At 45.4% G+C, this 19,770-nt stretch overlaps 1 protein-coding gene across 3 annotated transcripts; it reads right to left on the minus strand.

Annotated features, from left to right (window-relative positions):
- Positions 1-9,840: 9,840 nt before the first annotated feature.
- LOC101074292 (GTP-binding protein 1-like) lies at positions 9,841-18,748 on the minus strand. 3 transcript variants are annotated; one of them, XM_003972280.3, is made up of 14 exons: positions 18,629-18,748; positions 18,162-18,361; positions 17,666-17,777; positions 14,961-15,141; positions 14,675-14,858; positions 14,443-14,607; positions 14,236-14,359; positions 13,958-14,072; positions 13,287-13,431; positions 13,018-13,200; positions 12,820-12,955; positions 12,563-12,741; positions 12,354-12,488; positions 9,841-10,998 (listed from the first exon to the last, which is right to left on the minus strand). In XM_003972280.3, the coding sequence occupies exons 2-14, from the start codon at positions 18,348-18,350 to the stop codon at positions 10,885-10,887; spliced, it is 1,962 nt and encodes a 653-aa protein (XP_003972329.1). In that variant the 5' UTR covers positions 18,351-18,361; positions 18,629-18,748; the 3' UTR covers positions 9,841-10,884. The 3 variants fall into 3 exon arrangements, with proteins under 3 accessions (XP_003972329.1, XP_011611051.1, XP_011611052.1); XM_011612749.2 differs by having other exon boundaries at positions 18,527-18,723; XM_011612750.2 differs by lacking the exon at positions 18,629-18,748 and having other exon boundaries at positions 18,167-18,307.
- Between the last annotated feature and the right edge of the window lie 1,022 nt (positions 18,749-19,770).

Genomic DNA, 19,770 nt, shown 5'->3' on the forward strand with positions numbered 1-19,770 from the left:
GCTCCGTGAGCCTCCATGATTAGAGGAAAACAGTGTGGTTCAAGGATTACTGCAGACAGATGTCCAGGGGTTTTAAGCAGGAAATCAAGTCAGAACTCCTTTCGTGAGCTCAGTGTGGCTGCCAAAGAATGGCTCATTTCAGAGACGGCTCAGAACGGCTGCCACTGCACAGCTTCACTCAAGGGTTTCCTCACAGGAGCGACGACGCATCACCAGTCGTTTTAATTAGCACCGCTGAGATTTCTCATCAACGAGAAACAAAATCAAAGATTTCGTTCCATCGCTGGGGGAGCCAGATGTTTAAAGTGAAACATGCATGTGCACCGGAGTAACCTACATAGTTCCACCCCGTCAGTCCTCATCACCTTTTACAGCCGCCTGACCAAGAGGCATGTGCAGCAAAACCACTGTAAATCTTCATTTTCTGCCCTTCCTCCTTCTTTCTGGGCTGTATTTGTGTTTGGGAATCATCGTCTCTGACTCTCTGCGAAATTATCTGCTGGTTGGACTGAGAAGTAAAAGTCAGGATAACAAAACCTCCTCCGTCCCCTCATCTTGGGAATGTCACTTGGTAAGAGGCAGCAATTCCTCCTGGCGGGGTGCCCTGAGTCTCAGGCCGGTTTAAAGCCTCCAATTAGCTTAAAAGTTGTTTCTTTGGATACAGAGAAAAACTACAGAGACTCTTGATCCAGGATCTGACTGTGAGGTGAAGCGCTTCCAAAACAATCCCCCCCAATCAGGGTCACCAGAGTCCATCCCGAAGATCTCTGAGTTAGCGGCAACAACACACACTCCACAAGAAACTGGTCCCTCACACTTGGGGGGGCAACCTGGACAGGTGGGTATAAGAACTCACCTTGCTGCCCCCAATGAAGGGAAACCCGAGTCCAGCTCAGGTCATTTATTAAAAATGTTGCTGAAAATCACCCTGACGACCACATTCAGCTGATGAAAGCACTTTTCCAAAGCGAGCACTCAGCATGCGACTCGCTTGAACAGAAGCTAAAAGGAAGATCGATGTAGGGATTGATCATCTGATCAGGCCTCCATCCTGGAGCCCCTCCCCCTGCTCACACCTCCATCGCTCTGCTGTGTCGGGGCTTCAGCCTGAATCCATTTGGGCGACAGCAGTGCAGACTTATCACAGCCACAACGTTTTCTCTGTTGCCTTTTAATGTCTCTGGAGGTTTTCCACACCCCTCCCCCACTCATGCGCTCATTACAGCCTCATCGATCTGAACTCATGTCGGCCTGGTCACATGGCCCTACCGCAGGGCCCATGGGAGCCCGCGGGGACCCCCGGGTACACATGTGCAAGCATTGTTTACATGTGTAGCCGCGCCAACGCCTCTTTAATTGTTATAGCTGTGTCAAAACAAACCCAGCAGCTTTATTGAGCTCTGTAGAAGTTTCATCACTTGCTCTTTTCAGGAACCATGTGAGTCCAGCGACTGGAGACTCCAGAGCTTCTGTGTGTTACAGCAGCAGCGCTTCCAGCCAACCTTCTGGCTGATCCTCACATGTGCAGTCTGCAGGCTATAAAGATCTACAGCGCCTGAATCGGCCACTGGGAGCTGCTTTTGCCTTCCAGCCCTGGAGGAAGATGAGAGCGAGAGAAGATGTAGAGCTGAGATGGAGCGTGTTAAGAGGAGGAAAGCCTGGGAGGACGGCGTTGATAGAGTGTAATATTACTCATACACATTATCTCTGCCTTTCGCTGGGCCATGTTTTTCCCTATAAAACCTGGATTAGTCTTGGAGAGAAGGAACCTTCTAAAGTGGAAGCATTGCAGGATCAGATTGACTGTCTTGCCTCTGTCTTATTGGCACTAATTCCTCTGGGGTTATTGTTTGAACAGTGTCCTGTGGTCTGTTGGCCATCCTGTGGTCATCAAGTGATACAAAGACACATGTTAGGAATGTTTCTTTCTTTTTCTATTATATTAAAGCCACAAGAGCCCAGATAAATGTTTAGAGGCCAATCAGCTTTTCTTATTATAGCTTCTATTGCTCCTTCCAGAAGAGAAAACTACTTCAGAAAGCTTGGCGATGGTCTCTATTACCCTCCGATACGTTGCATATCCTTCATAGCCGCCATTGCCTTTGTCACTAGATTAGGTGGTGTAGCAAATGTTGCTAATATCATCCAGCTTCCAGCCTCCAGGGTGTGATCTCTGACATCCCCTCCAACATGCCTGCTTCATTTCCGGCTCAATAACCCACACTAACAACCCTCTGTGTTCCTGTGAGGGGCCTCCCCGTGTTTTTATTTGCCTTTTAGCTGCTTGTATTTGCTCTCTGCAGTCTGGAGGGTGTGAGATATGATGGCTGCTGCTTCCAAAACTCTTGTCTGCTGCTTGGATGTGAGTTGAAATGTGCGATTTCTTTCCTTTTTTTGGGGTATCCCAAGACTCATGGTCTTCGTTATGTGCTCTCAGATTCAGAGGAGGCTCGCCATTACAGATGACTGTAATGGTGAAACTGGTGCTGATGTTTTAGGTGCATGTGCAAGGTTTCTGACCATTATACCCCAGAAACATCGCAGGACCTGAGGGTCAGGGAACTGAAACATCGCTCTGACTCTGGGTTAGGTGATTTATTTTGAAAGGGTGAGGGATCGCTCCGTTTCTGGGGAAAATCGTTTTGTTGACATCCTCCAGTATGGACACCTTAAAGTTCATGTTAGCATGAAGCTAGAATCCTGTCACCACCAGCAGCCTCTCAGGATCAGTCCTGAGGTCTTGGAACGACCACTGCGACCCCCTTCCCTGGCTCATTATGCCTGAAACATCTGACTCTTTCTTCAGCTTTCTCTCTTTCATCTCTTTATCTGTCCATCTTTATCAATACACACCAGCAGAGGGAAATGTCCTTGCTCTCCCGACACTACCCCCCCTTCCTCCATACATCTCACTGCATTTTCCCCTCCTTTTACTCGAAGGCCTGGCATCAATAATTCACTATCCCCTGCAGAGATGACTGCCTGGTGGACTGATTAAACATGAGGGAGAGGGGGAAGACAGGCAGGAAGAGATTGCAGAGGTGTGAGGGAAATTGGCGAGCGTGGGAATAACAAGGAAAATGAATCAATCTTGTAACTTTGAAGTGCACAAGGAGCCAGCCCAGATAGGTAGGAGGGCGCAAGATCAGCTCTGTTGTTGATTCCATAAGATATCAGAAATCTTTGTGAGGCTTGCATCATCTGAAAGCAACAAAACCGTTTTTTCCAAAGGATAATCTGAGCCTGTAGATGTTTCTCTTATCTGGACAACATGATACTCCTCAAAATGGTATTTGCAGTGTTCGTAACAGAAGCTAGGAGCTACATTGTCCACCTTCACCTTCATCCTGCCCCACCACAAATGTTCCAGCAGCTCTGATTCAGCTTGTTGATTTGAATGAATAATGCATGTGGGAATATGGAAAATATATGCCTGACCCAGCACCAGTGAGTGATTAATACTCAGGACTGTAAGTGTTCTTTAACATGAGCGGTTTCAAATGAAGCGTGGTGGCTAACAGCTACTTTATGATGGAGGAAAAGACGACAGTAAAAAAGTCAAGTTGATAGAGAAGTTCAGCCGAAGTTGCTCCAAAGAATAAAGAGAATATTCAGGGACAGTAAAATGCATTATTATTGTTTTTATCTGCTCAGTAAAAGCTAGCATATAAAAATCAGTAACTGTCTGGTGCAAAAGTGCCATCCTGTCACGTTGTATCGTGACACATGTGCGCGAGGAGCTGCCACACTGCTTTTAATGGGAGAGGAGCCATTAAACATCCTTCTGATCTGGGAAGATTTAGGGTTGAAAAACACACCCACACACTCGGTAGGTAAGATGGAGGAATTACCATCTATCAGTGGGGCCCTGAAAGCTGCAGCCAATGAAAGCTAATGGTGTTTTCGCCATCCCTCCACTCTTCTTGTCACGCTGGTTAACAGGGGCTCTTACTTCAGGTTTTAATTCAGTGGCACGTGTGAGGTTTCCAAGACAAAACCGCTCCTACACACTCTGCTTTAATGACCATCTGCCACAGAGCTGCCGCTCACTCTTGGTTTCTCCAGTATTTCATACAAATGCATCTTTACCTGCTGCTGCTGCTGCTGATCCTGCCAGTGCTCTGGGCTGCAGATTTATTAGTATCACGTTAGGAGGAAATAGAAGAGATCCAACTGAAGGGGATGAATAACTCCATTTATTTATGGGCCTGTGAGAGTGCTATCATGATCTATCCGACACAGGAACAAAGAAGAGAAACAGATGCTTGCGGCTTGTGCGCGGTGTAATTTGTGGTTTTTAGGCTCTCCGTAGATTCATTAGTGCCTGCTTCCGAGCTGTTGTTGCAGACTTATCGCTGTTTTCCCCTTTAGTGTGGGAAACGTTCTCATTTTTTTTCAATGAACGTAATTTCCAAGCAAAAAATATGTATACCAAGCCAGCAGGTGGCAGCATCAAGTACCTGACTGATATATCAAACACCAGAGAGCCTAATGAGGTCTACATTTACACCACATGGCAACTGCAATGTTCAAACAAGGGCCCACCGGTTCAGAACTGGCAACCATCTACACACTCTGGAGGCAGCCATTTTGGGTTTAAACAGGGATCAAAGCACAGTTTCCTCGATCAAAGCACACTTACTCTTAACTGATTAGGAATTTATTTTTTGTGATTTGACTTCATTTTCCAAATTTTCCAACATTTTATCCGTCCCTCATGTTCAACCTATCCAGGATCAGGTGCAACACACTCCACCCTCTTGGCTGATTGGCTGGTCTCCTGATGAAGCTTGTTTTTGTTTGATGTCATATTACCTGAAGCTCACAACCACATTTGAGGGTTTGGAACAGAGATGACACATCAAATCCCCTGAACACATCCTGAACTAAAACCAAAGAAGACAACAGCTCTCACAGCTTCTTTAGCCTCCAGCCATCCAGAGGAGATTCCAGAGATGAAGGAAGGTTTCATTTACCGGGCTGCCGTCAGTGTGTAGATGAGAGGCCAAAATAGCTAAATATGTAATTAGCAATCTGTTAGCAGGCCAAGGCCATAGAAAGATGGAGTATCACTACTGTACCTGCAAGTACAAATACTTTAAATGTTCTGAGCAGCCTGGGAGCTGTTCTGTTTCAGATAGTGCTCGACTTTATTATTGACTCTCTTCGGCTCACTGCCAGGAATTCCACAGTGACGTGTGACTCCTTGTCTCATCAATAATGAGTTCAGGAGGCCATCTCTGTGTCATCTTGTGGCCCTCCGGGGCCACACTGGGACTGCACAGTTGGATGCTGCTTCAGAGGCTGACATCGGATGACCTCACCCTTGTGGCCAGTGTCTAGAGGAGGCAAAGGGTTGGAACTCAGCTGGGAAACACAAAGACAGGTTTCCATATCAGATCTGTGGCCGACCTCTTCTCAGAGGTCTGCCAGCTCTTCTCTTTGTGCCGCGGCAGCCAGTGAGCTCAGTGTAGGGCAGATGACGGTGTCATTATGTTTGCTGTTCAATCATGTGAATAACTTGTTCTGTTTTGATCGTTGATGGTGATAATTACAGTTTGGAGTTGTTAAAAAAGGACTGTCGAGGCGGTGGGGGCTCTTCCTGGAAGACTGGAGCTTTATGACTCTGTCAACCTTAATTATCTCGGTTTAATTAACTACCAGTAACTGCAGGTCAGGTGGCAATTCAGAATGTGAGCTTAAGTTAGTTATCACTGTTGCCTAGCAACAATTAACAAAGGTCCCCTGCACCGCAATAGTTATTTCTGTGTCCGCTAAATCCTCTAAAAAGGTATGAGGCATTTGTGTTTTAGAACAGTAGTTTTGCTGAATGGTTCTATCAGAAGATCTTGATGTAGTTTATCAATTTATATAATATTGATGTCTGCAGTTGATAGAGCTGTGGACACACAACTGAGCTTATGACAGCTGACAACTAAAGAAAACCTGGTTGTCCTGCTTGAGGTTTTACGGTATTAGACGCTAACTGTAAGCATAAAACCCGAATCTAAATTGCAGAATGTGATTCTAAATTGTAATTTATCATAATTGGTTTTCAGGTTTTCCTTAAATCGCCTACTGAATCTTCCGCGTAAAGGCCCATTGCCAGATATCGCGATATTACGAGGATGTGTTGGGGCGATTTCCCGTGGGCGGTCAGTGTGATTGAAAGGTTGATTGACACCTGCACTGGCCTGTTAGAACCGATTACTTATCTGCATCCAGGTGACCAACAGCCAGTCCAGATTAAACAATTATCCCGTATTTTGCTGAGACGCCTAATTGTTTGCGGGGAACCAAACTTCTCCATTTACTAAAACACGGTAGGATTTGCGGATTTGATGTGTTGGAGCGCTACTGGTTGTTTGCAGTATGGTTCTTCATTTACTGGACGTGTGAGGAGTGTTTGGAAAGTGTGATCTCAGCTTAGATGTTTGGCCAAAGCTGTTGGTTGGGTTCCTTTGCTTTACTTAGTCTGAATGAAAGGGGATGGAAATACGTGTAGTAATAATAAGTGTAGTAGGCGTGTTTAAGTGATGACATCATACGGAATTATACTCGGAGAAAAGAGATTTCAGTTTAACCCAAAGTTTAATAGCTGCGCAGGAAGTTTTCTTAGCTTTGTTCTGGCTTCTCGTGGCTCAACAAATTACAGCATTTTTTTTTTAAAACTAACTTTTCTTTACTTGAGCCTACAAAATCAAAGTTGGCGTTGTTCTGTTGCTGACGTCACTCCTGGCTGCTGGCCGGATGGCAGAGAGAGATGAAGAGGAAATGTGTCTCGCTGAAATGGAGGACGATGATGGATATTTTATTGCCCCCAGAGGCAGACTTGTGCGTCACACCACAGAACAAACGTGTGGCGGCGCTGCAGCGACCCGGCGCTCATGGAAAATGTACAAAAGCTGGTGCTGGATGATGAGAGGCGACGGCTGGAGATGATACAGATGTCTGCTGGAGTTTGCCTTCAGGCCTCTCTGAAGCGCCGGTGAAGCTCAGACTTTAGTTGGACGGCCACTCTTCATCCCTCTTCTGTGCCCATAGGCTCCCCCGACCCCTGAGCCGCAGCTTAAGTCTGTTTCTTTGGAACTCCTTTGTGTTTGTTCATGTTCTGGTGTCTTAATTAAGTTTAATGGCAAAACCCTGTTGTCCATGTGGTGCAGTCAGAGGTACCTTCATAGAGCTTCCCTCTCAGATGGGGTTTTTGACCCAGGATCATCTGGAGATGCAGACAGTCAGCAAGTTCCTGCCTCCTCATTCCTTATGACTGTCATGTGAGGAGTTTGAGCCCAGTCAGCAGCTCCTGAGAAGTTGTATGTAATTTACTCATGTTGGTGCCGGTGCAATACCTCCATAATGAGGTCCTGCGCCGTGGTTCTGACAGCCAGAGCTGATTTATGGAGCACGTCGCCGCTTAAATGATTAAACGGCACACAGCCGCAAGAAGAGCAGGTTCTGTATAATTCCATTAAAAGTCTAGGATTGCTCTTTTATGTGAAGAATCTGCAATCCCATGGAGCTGTGATGAGGTCTGTGAGGTCAGAGGTCAGCTCCCCTGTCCACCACGTAGCAGCATTTACTTTAGGCTGGAGGTCGGAAATGAGATGATACTTTTTTCCAGTCCGTCGCTGAGCTCAACTCTTAAACTGAATCATCTTAAAGAGGATTTTTAGGGCAGAAAAGTGTCCGTGTGATCATTATTTATCGAAATGAACGCATCATTTTCTTTAATGGTGGTTGGAAGGAGCAGTACGTGCTGGTGGCTCTGGTGTAACAGCTGCTGCTGTTCATGCTTCTGTTCTCACAACAATAAATAGAACCAGATTTTTGAGCCACGTGTCTGGATAGTAATTAATCTTGTAGTTAATCTGACTGACGTCTGGTTCCTGGAAGTCCCCCGATCCTGCCCTGTTTGGCTGCAACATGTTCCTTGGAGCTGTTGGGGTGTAAACTCCAACTGTTTGCACATAGAATGTGGTCAATAGAATATGGAGTCGTAACAATAATCAACTTCCACGCCTTTGCTCAGGAGATGTTTATGGGGCGGCTGCGACTGATAAGACATTTTAAACCTATTACAAGTGTCCAGGGATGTCTCGGCATCCGTGACTCGGCTATTCCGTCTGAATTGTTCTGCTGTTTCGGTTTTATGTCTGAAGCTCATGAAAAGGGAAAACCTCAAGTCAGGAGGTTTTTTGTTGTCTAATTCGTTACCAAAGCTGAGTGGAGGATGGAATGATTTATCCTGACAGAAAAATATCCTCAAAGGAAATAGGTCAGTGATGCTAACGGAAGTTTGGTAGAGAGCCAAAGCGGAACCAAGTCACCAAATTCACTGTGTGCAATGTTACACTGTGTTACACTGGAGGTGTGCCACGTGGAATCAATCATCCGAGGTGAGATTAGCCCCAATGCTAATTTCTGTTAGCATGTTTAACTTGTTTCTGGGTGTTCGGGAATTCTGTGGGTTGGGTTGAAGTTGTGTAGGTTGAGGCTATGTCACCATATTTTCCTCGTTTGCTTTCACTATTTAGACATTTAACCCACAGAATGTTGTTCACATCATGTTCAGGGTCCCCGCTAACCCCCCTGCAGTGGTGTCCTGCTCCCATTGCTGGTGTCTCCTCATGCTCTGCTTCCTGTTAAAGACCTTTTCCATCATAAGTGCAAAGGTCACTGGGTCATGATCGGTCTTGGCCACCGTCTCTGGGCCAGATTTCAGGACAGACGTACTGACAGATAATGGCTCCAGCTCCAGACAGTCGCCTTCATGCTGGCGTGGGGCCGTCTAAACTCATGCAGGAATGTCTTTAACAACAGCGCCACCTACTGGACCAACACAGCCTGGGCGACCCATTCAGCAGCTGATCAGTGCATCAATTGTCATCTATCAGTGATCGTAAAGCCGGGCTGATGAAATTCCCACGAGGTTAGCAGCTTTTAAATCTGGGTTTCCTTTTAAAATCCTAAATCTGCTGAAGTGGAGTCTTGTGGGAATCCTCAGTGTCCTTGACTAAGCTGGGGGGACTCGGACTCGTTTTTGTGCTGAGCAGCTTCTCCCCCAGCATTTATCCGTCTCACTGGCCCATTTCGCATATCACCAGATCCCAGCTTTCCCGGCTGATCCAGGCATCAAACTAAAACAAGTTTCTCTTCTTCTCGCTTGAAATGATTTTCTTGGGAGAATTTTGGGTGTTCACCAGGCTGAATTGTGCCATCAGCTGAATGCTAATTAGCGTTAGCTTCTCCAGTGACCCCTCTGACCTCCATACATGAAGCCAGTGTTTTTATTCCATCTTCTCTTTAGCCTCCCAGGATTGGTTGTTCTTGTCGTCTACCAGTCTGTCCATCTGTCTCACAGTCTGCTTCTTCTTGCTACTCCTCCATTCTTGCTGTTCTGACAGATTGCCGTGTTTGTTACAAACCTTTATTACAAGACTTTGTTGTGAGCCAGTAAGCTCTCGCTTTGGCTGATAGACGCCACAGAAGTTGTCCAAATCCCACCGTGGGAGCTAGCATACTTAAGCGGTATCCAGCATCTGACTGGCTGCTAATTGAAGTTAAACGGAAATAAAATCCACTCATGTGACCCCATTTGGCATCCCTGAATAAGCAGTTGATCTCTTAAGTGCAGCTTCTGCTGATGTTCTCAAACTCTAGAAACTTTAGTCGAGAGGTCTTCTAAGGTCTCAGCTGACGATATGAAAGTAAAACCCAAAGCCTGAGGCCAAGGATCTTCTTAAACACGTACGTTAACCTCTGACCAGGAGCAAACGTCAAGTATGCATCTATTTCATAATCTTTTTTCCAAGTGTAATTCATAAGTAAAAGCATCACACATTTGTTTATAGAAGATCTTTATTTAAAATGATTTCAAACAACATTGGCAGCAGTCAGATCTCAACTCTTTTATACAAACAGGACACGTGTCTCTTCAAAACAGCCACACCTAAAAAAAACAGAAAAAACTGGTCTGGTCAAGTGTTGCTGCATGTGTACAAAGGAAGTCCCAGCATGCCATTCATTCACCCCCTTCCCCCAGTCAAAACTGGGGGGCACCATGAAGGCTCAATTTGCTGGTTGTCTGGAAAACACCTTTAGAAATGCCTGAAAGTTGTTAGAACATCAGGAACACATTGGTGTGGGAGAATTAGTCGAGAATTGTTACTTTCTGATGATTAAAATGAAGAGATAGAGTAGCAGAGCGGCTGCATTAGCTCGCAGCGGCTAATATTCATGGTTCCTTTAGGGCAAAGTGATGCTGTTTGCATCAGAAAAGCTGGAAACTAGGAGTAACAGGAGGGAATGCACATGGGGGTGGGATTTATGTCAATGGCAATTTGTTTATTGACAAGCACAGCTAAATCAGTTTCAAATGATCATAAAAATGAGTTTACTGTAACATTATCACATGCTTTTTTGATATGCCACTCTGACAATTACATGAAAACCCTGTTTTTACTTGTAGCAGCTGGGTCAGAATCAGGTCGGAGGGTCAGGTTAACAGTTCTGCTCTTCCCCTGTAAGTGGCGCCACTGACTCCCTCATCGGGACCCTGCAGGTTACTGGTGTAACGGTGAGGATCACTGGAACGAAGAGGACGTGGACAGAAATGGAGGGGGGGGACGAGTGAACGGGACGAGTAAAGGACGTCTCTGCTGGAAATGCTGAACACCGTCAAACCACGCCTCCAAAACCTCAAGTGTATAAAGGGAACCACAAACTCTAACCTTTTGCTTAGTTACCGTAAGAAAGCTTTAAATCTACAAAAATTAAAAATAATTCACTTTTCCTGATTTGTCTTATCAAAGAAAGCCGTGCAGTCTCTGGATGGCGCCAGCAGAGATCTCGCCTCTAAGGACGAGCAGAGGCGGATGCGCCTTTTCAGGCTGTTCCTGCTGCTCCTGTGGGGACCGTCGGTGCCATCGACGTTGTATTCAGGCCTTTCCCTCGATGCCTCTGACCACCTCGCCGTCGTCCTCCACTTCCAGACTTGAGCTGTGAACACGAGAACGACAGTGAGTCAGAGCTAGGTCAAAGGTCAGAACAAAAAGGTCACACAGCGAGAAAATGAAAGTCTTAATGGTACAGTGAAGAGAAAAGGGCAAAAGCTGGTTTCCAAAGTAGTAAAATTAACATCTGCACATGTCAGACTGACCCACCACATTAAAAGAACAACAGTTTGGAGGTCAAAGGTGGGATGGAGGGTGGAAAAAATGACTCGCACTTGTTTTCCCAGTTAGGCTGAAATCTTGTGGTAGCTGCACAACCGTTAATTTGTTAGTCAACAATTGCAGAAAAAAAGGAGCAGCAGAGGAGCCTTGAATGGACAAAAACCCAGAGATACCAGAGCTGTGGTCTGCACACACGTCTTCACCTAATACAGTGGGACCTCTACTTACAAAATTAATTGGTTCCAGAAGTTGTTTCGTAACCTGAGAATTACGTAAGTAGAGATGCGTTTTCCATGTAAATGCCCTAATCCGTTCCAAGCCCCCAAAAATTCGGACATAATTTTTTTTTTTTATAAATCATAAAAATGCATCAAAACATGTAACAAATACATGTTACAATTAGATTACCGCCCAATAAATGTAGGAATTCAATGCAAGGCTTCTCCAGGAACAAAATTAACTTTATTACAGGCTAATCTTATATTAGCCGTCATTACTAGCAACTAACGTTAACACTTGTGGTAACACCGCCATCTAATGGACAAACATACGAACACCCACAATAAATCCCAGTTAGGCCATATTCTTTGGCGAGATCAACCAAACGCATCCCTTTTTCATGCTTTTCTATTTCTTGCTTCATTTGTATGGACAAAAAGCTCTCCTTCTTTTCTTCTTTTTCACTTTTCTCCATCACTTTCCTGTGGTCCATAGCGAATAGAAGTTAAACGAAGACGACGCTGGGATACACACAAACTTGTACATATTGACGTCCCTCCTAGCCAATGGGATGACAGGAAAATGCTAGGCGATAGCCAATGGCAGAGCAGCTACAAGCAAGTTTGCGTTCGCTAAACTCCGCAAGCTGCGAGTAGCAGCGGTAGCGTATTTTTGCCTTTCGTATCAAGAGGAAATATTTTCTCGTTGAGACGTTTCGTAACCTGAAAATTTTGCATGTAGAGACGTTCGTAAAGTAGAGGTGCCACTGTACTGATCTTTGGGCTTTTCCCTTCCCTGTACCTAATATCGATGATCTCATCATTACAAGCCTCCTCCTCTCTGTCTGAGGCCTGTGCAACACACAACGCTTCTGCGTTTAACAATAAAGGCTCTTTTCTGTTCAAACCTAAAGAGCTTAAAACATTGAAGCGGTTCAAGTCCAAATTGGCGTTTACTCACTTGGAGCTGAGCCGTGTTGGGACTGGGCAGCGTCGACCCCGCCTCCTCAGGGGAAACGGCGCCGTCTTTTTTCTTGCTGGACAGCATTTTTGCCTGCTGGGCCTTGGCTGCCTGTGTGTTCACCGCCTGGAGGAGCTGACGGCAGACAGACGCAGCCTGGGTGAGTGAAGGGTCATGTGACCTGCTGATCCATAAGTGGCTTCCTGTACCTTTGTGACGGTGCCGACGGCTTTGGTGCGCCCCTCCCTGAACACCAGTTTGTGCTCGCAGTGCAGGTACTCCGGAGTCTTGATGAAGCGGAAATGGACGGTGGCCTTGTCGCCTGTCCGCAGGCAGTCCTTGTTCATGCCGAGGATGGTCGCCGTCTGCCGGATGCTGCCGCAGTGGACTGGAGACGTGACACGGTGTGAGGGAAGAGGTGCCACAACTTAACGTTGACCTCCTGGAGGAACCAGGTGCCACTCACCCATCGCCTGGTATCGCGGAGATATTGTAGTCGGGTGGTGGAGCACCAGAATCTCGGCCTCAAACTCCCAGGTGGCCTGTGGCATCAGCTTGGGGGAGAGCATCACCATGCCTTTCCTTATGGACGAGCGCTTGATCTGAGGAGGAAAAGGAATGAGTGTAATCAGCTTCTCTCCTGTATTGATCTTCTCAGACCAACCTTTTTAAGGGCAAACGAAGCCGTCTGGCCCCCGTGAACCTCCTTGACAGGCATCCTCTTGCGGTGGATGGATTTCACGGGGATGGGGATGAAGGTGCCAAGCGGGTCGGGGCCCAGCAGCAGCGTGTCATTGAGCCGGATCACACCTCGTAACGTGGTTCCTGACACCACGGTACCCACGCCCTGTCGGAAGGAGAGCAGAGGTCAGCCCTTCTCTTCGGGTCCTTCTGCTGTGTTACAGCTAACAGAAGTGGTGTTTGCTTCCTCACCGGGACAGAGTAGGTGTCGTCTATCTGGAACTCCGCAGGCTCGTCGTTGTTGAAGTTCGTCCTGGGAGACAGCAGGTTGAGGAACATCTTCAGCAGGTCCATGTTCTCCCCGCTCACATTAGAGATCTGAAAAATGGGGCACATCCTGCAGGAGGAGGGAGATGGTTGAGATGGATCCAACGTCTCCAACCTTTTCTACTTGAGATTAAACTTTTAAAAATCCTTTTTTCTGTTGGCAGATGAAGGATCATGATGGGGATAATAGATACATCGCCAATGATGTTTAGGACTAGAACACAGCATGACTCTGGTGTCAATTCCAACCTTTGAATATGGGCCTCGTCCTCTGAGGACATAAGTCCCCATCGCAGGGAGACTTTTGGTTACAATGTTATTGATGAATTTATTTCTTGTGACATGAGGTCTAAGGCAGAAGGCACCTCAGTCAGCATTGATCTTATAACTGTCATCAACTCAGATTTCCTCCTATGTATACGTCTGCTCTAAAAAGTCAATCAATCAATCTTTGTTTATATAGCATCGTTTACAATCAAAATTGTTTCAAGGCGCTTTCCAGAATCCCAGGGCCTAACCCCAGACAAGCAACAGTGGCAAGGGAAAACTCCCCTTTAACAGGAAGAAACCTTGAGCAGGACCAGGTCTGTTATTACCTCTCAGAGCTGAAGTTGGAGGCCGTCACGATGACGTCATCCTTGTTCTGGACCAACACTGGGATCTTCCTGCAGCCTGGTGATTTTAATAACCTCTGGAGTAGTTTGAGAGTCTCTGCAGAACAACGCCGATGTTTCAAGAGTTACTGTGAGCTTCACCACGTTCTTCTCTACCTGCACTGACTGTGGCGTCAGACTGAATAAATTCCAAGTCTAACATCCTGGTTTCTGCCTTTTCCTCATGCAATAACACATCTATTAACACAATGTTTCCGTACCTTGTAGAATGTTTGCTGGACACATGTCGATCTTTGTCACGACAACAAACACCGGCACGTTCAGGGCCAGTGCCAAGCCTAAATGTTCTTTGGTCATGCCGACGATGCCAGCATTGCTGCCGACCTGATGGGACATCAGTCAGTGCACTGCTGCATATGTTCATCCTGGGACGTCACACACCAAACCCTCCTCAGGTCTGCACTCACCATCAACATGCAGAAATCTGGCAGGTGTCCCGTCATACCAAAAACGGTAGTCTTGAGGTACTTCTCGTGGCCAGCTAGGTCGATGAAGGTGATGACCTTTGAGGACTTTTCACAGATCTTGGTCCAGTCCAGGCCTCCGCCGTGGTTGTCAGGCTTGTTGACCACCTACAACAGCAGAGGTAGGGGAAGATTAACGGAAGGAGGACGAGGACTCACCCTCCTGAAGTCTCACCTGTCCCTCCTGATCGAAGCCGAGGATGTCGTTGCCCACACTGCTGGTCCTGCCGCTCTCCATTTCATGTTTGTGTCTGAAAAGCTTTTGGCGAGCGAAGCCTCGTCCATTGTCCAGCTCTCCGTGCGTCAGAACCCCCAGCAAAGTGCTCTTCCCTGCATCCACGTTGCCCACCACAGCCACCCTGGAGACCAGAGGCCGAACACGAGCAGAGAATTAGCAAGCAGTGACGCAACAACAGTTAGCAACAGCATGACATGAACGTAGGCCGCTGCGTTTAGACCACCTGACTTCCAAGAAGTCCTGTTCTCCAACACGCTGGCGAATGAGGTAGTCCTGAATCTTCCCGCCAGTGTCTGTCCGCTCCCTCAGCCAGATCAGGTCAGCGTCGATCTGTTCGCACAAGGATCGCACCGTGGCGATGGACGCCTCCATGTCCTTGTCATCCAGACCACTGTCGCCTCCATCTGGAAGAGAGAGGGAGGGGCGACATGAGAGAAAAATAATAAAATGGCTTCATAAAACAGACAAAGCTGAATATTATACTGTTCATTTCAATCACTTGTGATGAGAAAAGACTAAAGATTGCAGAGGAGGAGATGGAGTTCTTCCTTTCTCGCGGCCATAAATAAAACATGAATGAGTAAAGGTAAAGAAACATCCAGAGAAAAGTGGAGGTGACTGTTAAATGACAGGGTGGAGTCCAGTAGGTTGATGTAAATAAGCAGAAAAATAAAAATCTAGAACTCCAAGACCTCTGGGTCAGGTCAGCAGAGCAGTCTGACATGAAGCGGTGAGACAGCATTTGTGCTGAGCAAGGTGAAATATGACACTTTTAAACACGCCGACATTGGCCCAGCCCCTGCCACACACACAGTTGCTGCAACATGCAAAAAATAGCCCTGGCTACAAAAACTATGGAGCTTGTTTGAAGAGTGGAGCAAACAGATGAGCTGGGGTGGAAACAGATGTACAGATTTTTCTCTTCAACCATATCTTCCACCGGTGGGTTTGGTTCTTACATAAACACAATTGTTAGCCAGCGGGTTAACTGCCAAATACAACCATGGGTGAATCCTAAAATTCCCTCCATTTTCCACAACAATCACTATCGATCAACACAGGAATGTTGCACACTTACATTAAAGTGATCTTTGGGCTTCGGTGTGCTGGACTTTAAGATAACTATAAGATATTCTGCCTCCAAGACACAATTGTAAGTCTTCCCATGTTGGTACAGATCACCAGAAACAAAATCATGTCAGCCCACTGTTCCTAGCATTGCTGACTGTGTCCAGAACTTGCATGCTTCTAAATCCATAAATCCAAAAGGTTTTTGAACAGTTTGTGAACTATGGTCTATTTACCTTTGTAACACTCCAGAAAACCAAAACGCTCCCTGGGGCATACTCTCATTCCCATCCTTAACACTATCCCTTCTGAAACCCAGGATACCTAAAACTGTCTCACTATACACACACACACAAAAATGATACATTTTCATGTTTCTATTGAACACAACATGTAAACACAGTTCAAGGTGGAAAAAGTATGGGAACTCCATGCAAATGATTTCTCCACAAGCTAATTGCAGCCAACAGTCAGCCAACCTGGAGTCCACTTAATGTGAAGAGGGTTCAGGTGTTGGTTAAAACTGCCCTGCCCTCTAAAAAACACACACCAGTTGTGAGTTCCATGTTCAGAGGCATTGCCTGATGTGAACCATGCCTCGCACAAAAGAGCTCTCAGAAGATCTACGCTCAAGAATTGTAGACTTGATCTATGATCCTGGAAAGGGTTACAAAAGTATCTCTAAAAGCCTTGATGTCCATACATCCACAGTTAGTGGACTATCTACAAATGGAGAAAGTTCAGCACTGTTGCTCCTCTCCCCCAGTGTGCTCGTCCTGTAAAGATGACTGTGAGAGCACAGCGCAGAATGCTCAGTGTGATGAAGATGCTAATAGTATTGTTGAAAAATCTACAATAAGTAAAACATTAAACAAGAATGGAGTTCATGGGAGGACACCATGGAGGAAGCCAGTGCTGTCCAAAAAAAATAACAAAACATGGCTGCACTGAAGTTTGCAAAAGAGCACCTGGATGTTCAACAGCACTACTGGCAAAACATTCTGTGGACAGGTGAAACCAAAACGGAGTTGTTTGGAATCAACGCACAACGTAATGTGTGAAGAAAAAAGGCTCAGCACACCAGCATGAAATCCTCATACCAACTGTTAAATATGGTGGAGGGCATCATGATTTGGCGCTGATTTGCTGCATCAGGGCCTGGATAGATTGCTGTCGTCAATGGAAAAATGAATTCCCCAAGTTTATCAAGACACTTTGCAGGAAAACTTATGACCATCTGTCTGCAGACTGAAGCTCAAGAGGATGGGTGATACAACTGGAGAATGACCCAAAGCATTGAACCAAGTCAACAACAGAATGGCTTCAACAGGAGAAAATACGCCTTCTGGAGCGGCCCTGTAAGCGTCCTGACCTCAACCTGATTGAGATGCTGTTTCATGACCTTAGAGAGCAGAGAGCGATTCACACCAGACATCCCAAGAATATTGCTGAACAGTTTTGTACAGAGGAATGGTCCAAAATTCTTCCTGACCATTATACTGGTCTGCATCTATAGGAAACGTTTGGTTGAGGGTATTGCTGCCAAAAAGAGGGTCGATCAGTTAATAAATCCAAAGGATCACATACTTTTTCCACCCTGAACTGTGAATATTTACAAGTTAGGTTCAATAAAAGCATAATTTATCATTTTTGTGCAGTCTTAGTTTAAGCAGACTGTGTTTGTCTAGTGATGTGTCTTAGATGAAGATCAGAACATATTTTATGACCAATTTATGCAGAAATCCAAGTAATCCCAAAGAGTTCACATACTTTGTCTTGCCACTTAATATAAATATAGTCTTTACACATTAAATTAACTACATTTTCTAACCAAAGTTGGACTAAATGTGTCAACCTTACCTGAGGCCGTCCCGATCACGTAGATGGTCTCTCCACAGCCTTCGTCTATCCGCTCTCTCAAATGTTGTAATAGTAAATCATACTGTTTTGCTGTAGGGCTAACCAGAACCAGCTGAAAAGTGAGGGACAAAGAATGCATTCGCAGTCAACCCAAAGCAAACACATCCAATATTTCTTTTGTAAATGTGTGATGGCACAAACTCAAAGATGCTGTAAGTCAACAAACAAAGCAAATAAGTCACTCTGATGTCCCAGACAGTTCCTAGAACCTTTGCACATATGTGCTGAGCAGTGTGACCTGCCAGCAGGATGCAGTTACATACGTGTCACTGCAATATTTTAAACAACAGCACAAAGTACACTCAAACCGACACACAAGTGGAATCACAATACCTATGCATACAAAAGCGTTTATTTGCCTGGAAACATAAAGTCCTAGTGGGAAAGTGTCTAATTTGGAACAATAATTGAACCACCGCTGAGAGTAAGGGCCCACCTTACTGCTTAGATCGAGATGATCCGCGGACTCTCCGTTCGTTCCGTCGCAGCCTTCAAAGCCCTCAGCGCCGCATGGGTCATCTTCACATCCCCGGTCCGGTGCAAACATACAGGCGGGTACTATAGATTCTGCTTCTGCTATTGTATTCGGACATAACATCGGCTCTGTCGCCGTCAACGTGGCCATTTCTAGAGAAACTATTCAAGGAAAAGCAACAGAGAAACTCATTTATCTCCTATGCTCGACTTCACTTACAAACACAGCAAACACCGAGCTAGCTAATGCTAACAAACATCGAACTTGCTCTCACAACCGGTGGCAATCTAGACCAAAAACATAGAAATATAATATGAAGCCATCACCGCAAAAGGTCCAGTATATATCTTCGCTTTCATGTATTTGAGCTGTCAGAACGACATGTGAATCCACTAAATAACTAAAAGTTTGTAAAACTGAAAGCTTACCAAAAGTTGCTAATATGCTAACTTAGTTGATTCGGACCAGCTTCAGTGGTTCTGCGTCGTGTGTGACACGCCCACCACAAACACCATAGATCCCGATTGGCTATAGTACTTACAACCACGCCCAACTGTAAATGACAACACTCTTGAGCGTGTCAGCGCGTGGAAACGAAACTTTGCCCTATTGGCACGTCACTGTGACGTCACTATCTGGAGGAATCCACCGGCGTCGTGCAAAAACGAATCAAAACGATTTTATTTATCCAAATGAAGATGGCAAGAATCAGAGCAGCGTTAATCAATCATTGCTCGATTTCACTGCTACGACTTCCAGGACGAAAAACAAAGCAAAATCAAACCATTTATATATATATATAAAAAAAAAACTATCCAAATTAACAGCTTTTTCTTTTATATCCTCTCTGATCACTTAGTATCTTCAGGAAAACATTTCAGCCCCCTTTTTACTCACGTTTAGCGAAATTTGCTACCGCTGCTTTTACCTATGGGTGTTTATAGCCTTTTAAAATAATCGTGTTTTCGTCTGTTTTAATCAATGTTTTAGGGGGAGCATATTTTGATAGTCCAAACATCATTTTCGATACGAAGCAGAAATCGACACAACACCGCAGCGCTTTATTTTTCGAAATTTCCAAATTACACCACTAGATAGCGCCCTTTCACAGAGTTACACTTTTCTGTTACATCCAAAACTAATACTACAATCGCTACCATCAATTTTTGCCACCGTTTTGTTCGTCCTGTATTCGAGGTTTAACCTCGGTAAAAGGATCAATGAATATATATTATTGATTATAGACTATGATTACGATTAGACAAACAAGGCGCTTTGGGAGAAATTTTGCATTGTATGATGGAGGTTGTTTGACGTTAAAATATAGGCAGCAGTAATAGGTTAAATATTATAGTAAGTTGCTTGCTAATCAAAGCCCCTTGATCAAAGTTCTTCTGGAATCTTGAACATCACCAAACTGTACTCGGTCATTCTCCACATTTCCTGAACATTTCATTCAAGTCCGCTCAGGACTTTTTGAGTAATCTCCCAAAAACTTACAGGTAAATACCTCCAGCACTGGTTCCTTTTTTGTGAGTTAATCTGTAGATGCCAAATAAATTAAATGATT

The sequence above is a fragment of the Takifugu rubripes genome, chromosome 17 (genome assembly GCF_901000725.2).
Source record: "Takifugu rubripes chromosome 17, fTakRub1.2, whole genome shotgun sequence".
NCBI lineage: Eukaryota > Metazoa > Chordata > Actinopteri > Tetraodontiformes > Tetraodontidae > Takifugu > Takifugu rubripes.

Excerpts from the sequence above, each read along its gene's own strand:
- LOC101074292 (XM_003972280.3), bottom strand. The coding sequence starts at position 18,350 with ATGGCCACGTTGACGGCGACAGAGCCGATGTTATGTCCGAATACAATA. Across the intron at positions 17,778-18,161 it reads ATCTCGATCTAAGCAGTAAG|CTGGTTCTGGTTAGCCCTAC; the intron begins GTGGGCCCTTAC and ends CTCACTTTTCAG. Across the intron at positions 15,142-17,665 it reads CGTGATCGGGACGGCCTCAG|ATGGAGGCGACAGTGGTCTG; the intron begins GTAAGGTTGACA and ends TCTCTCTTCCAG.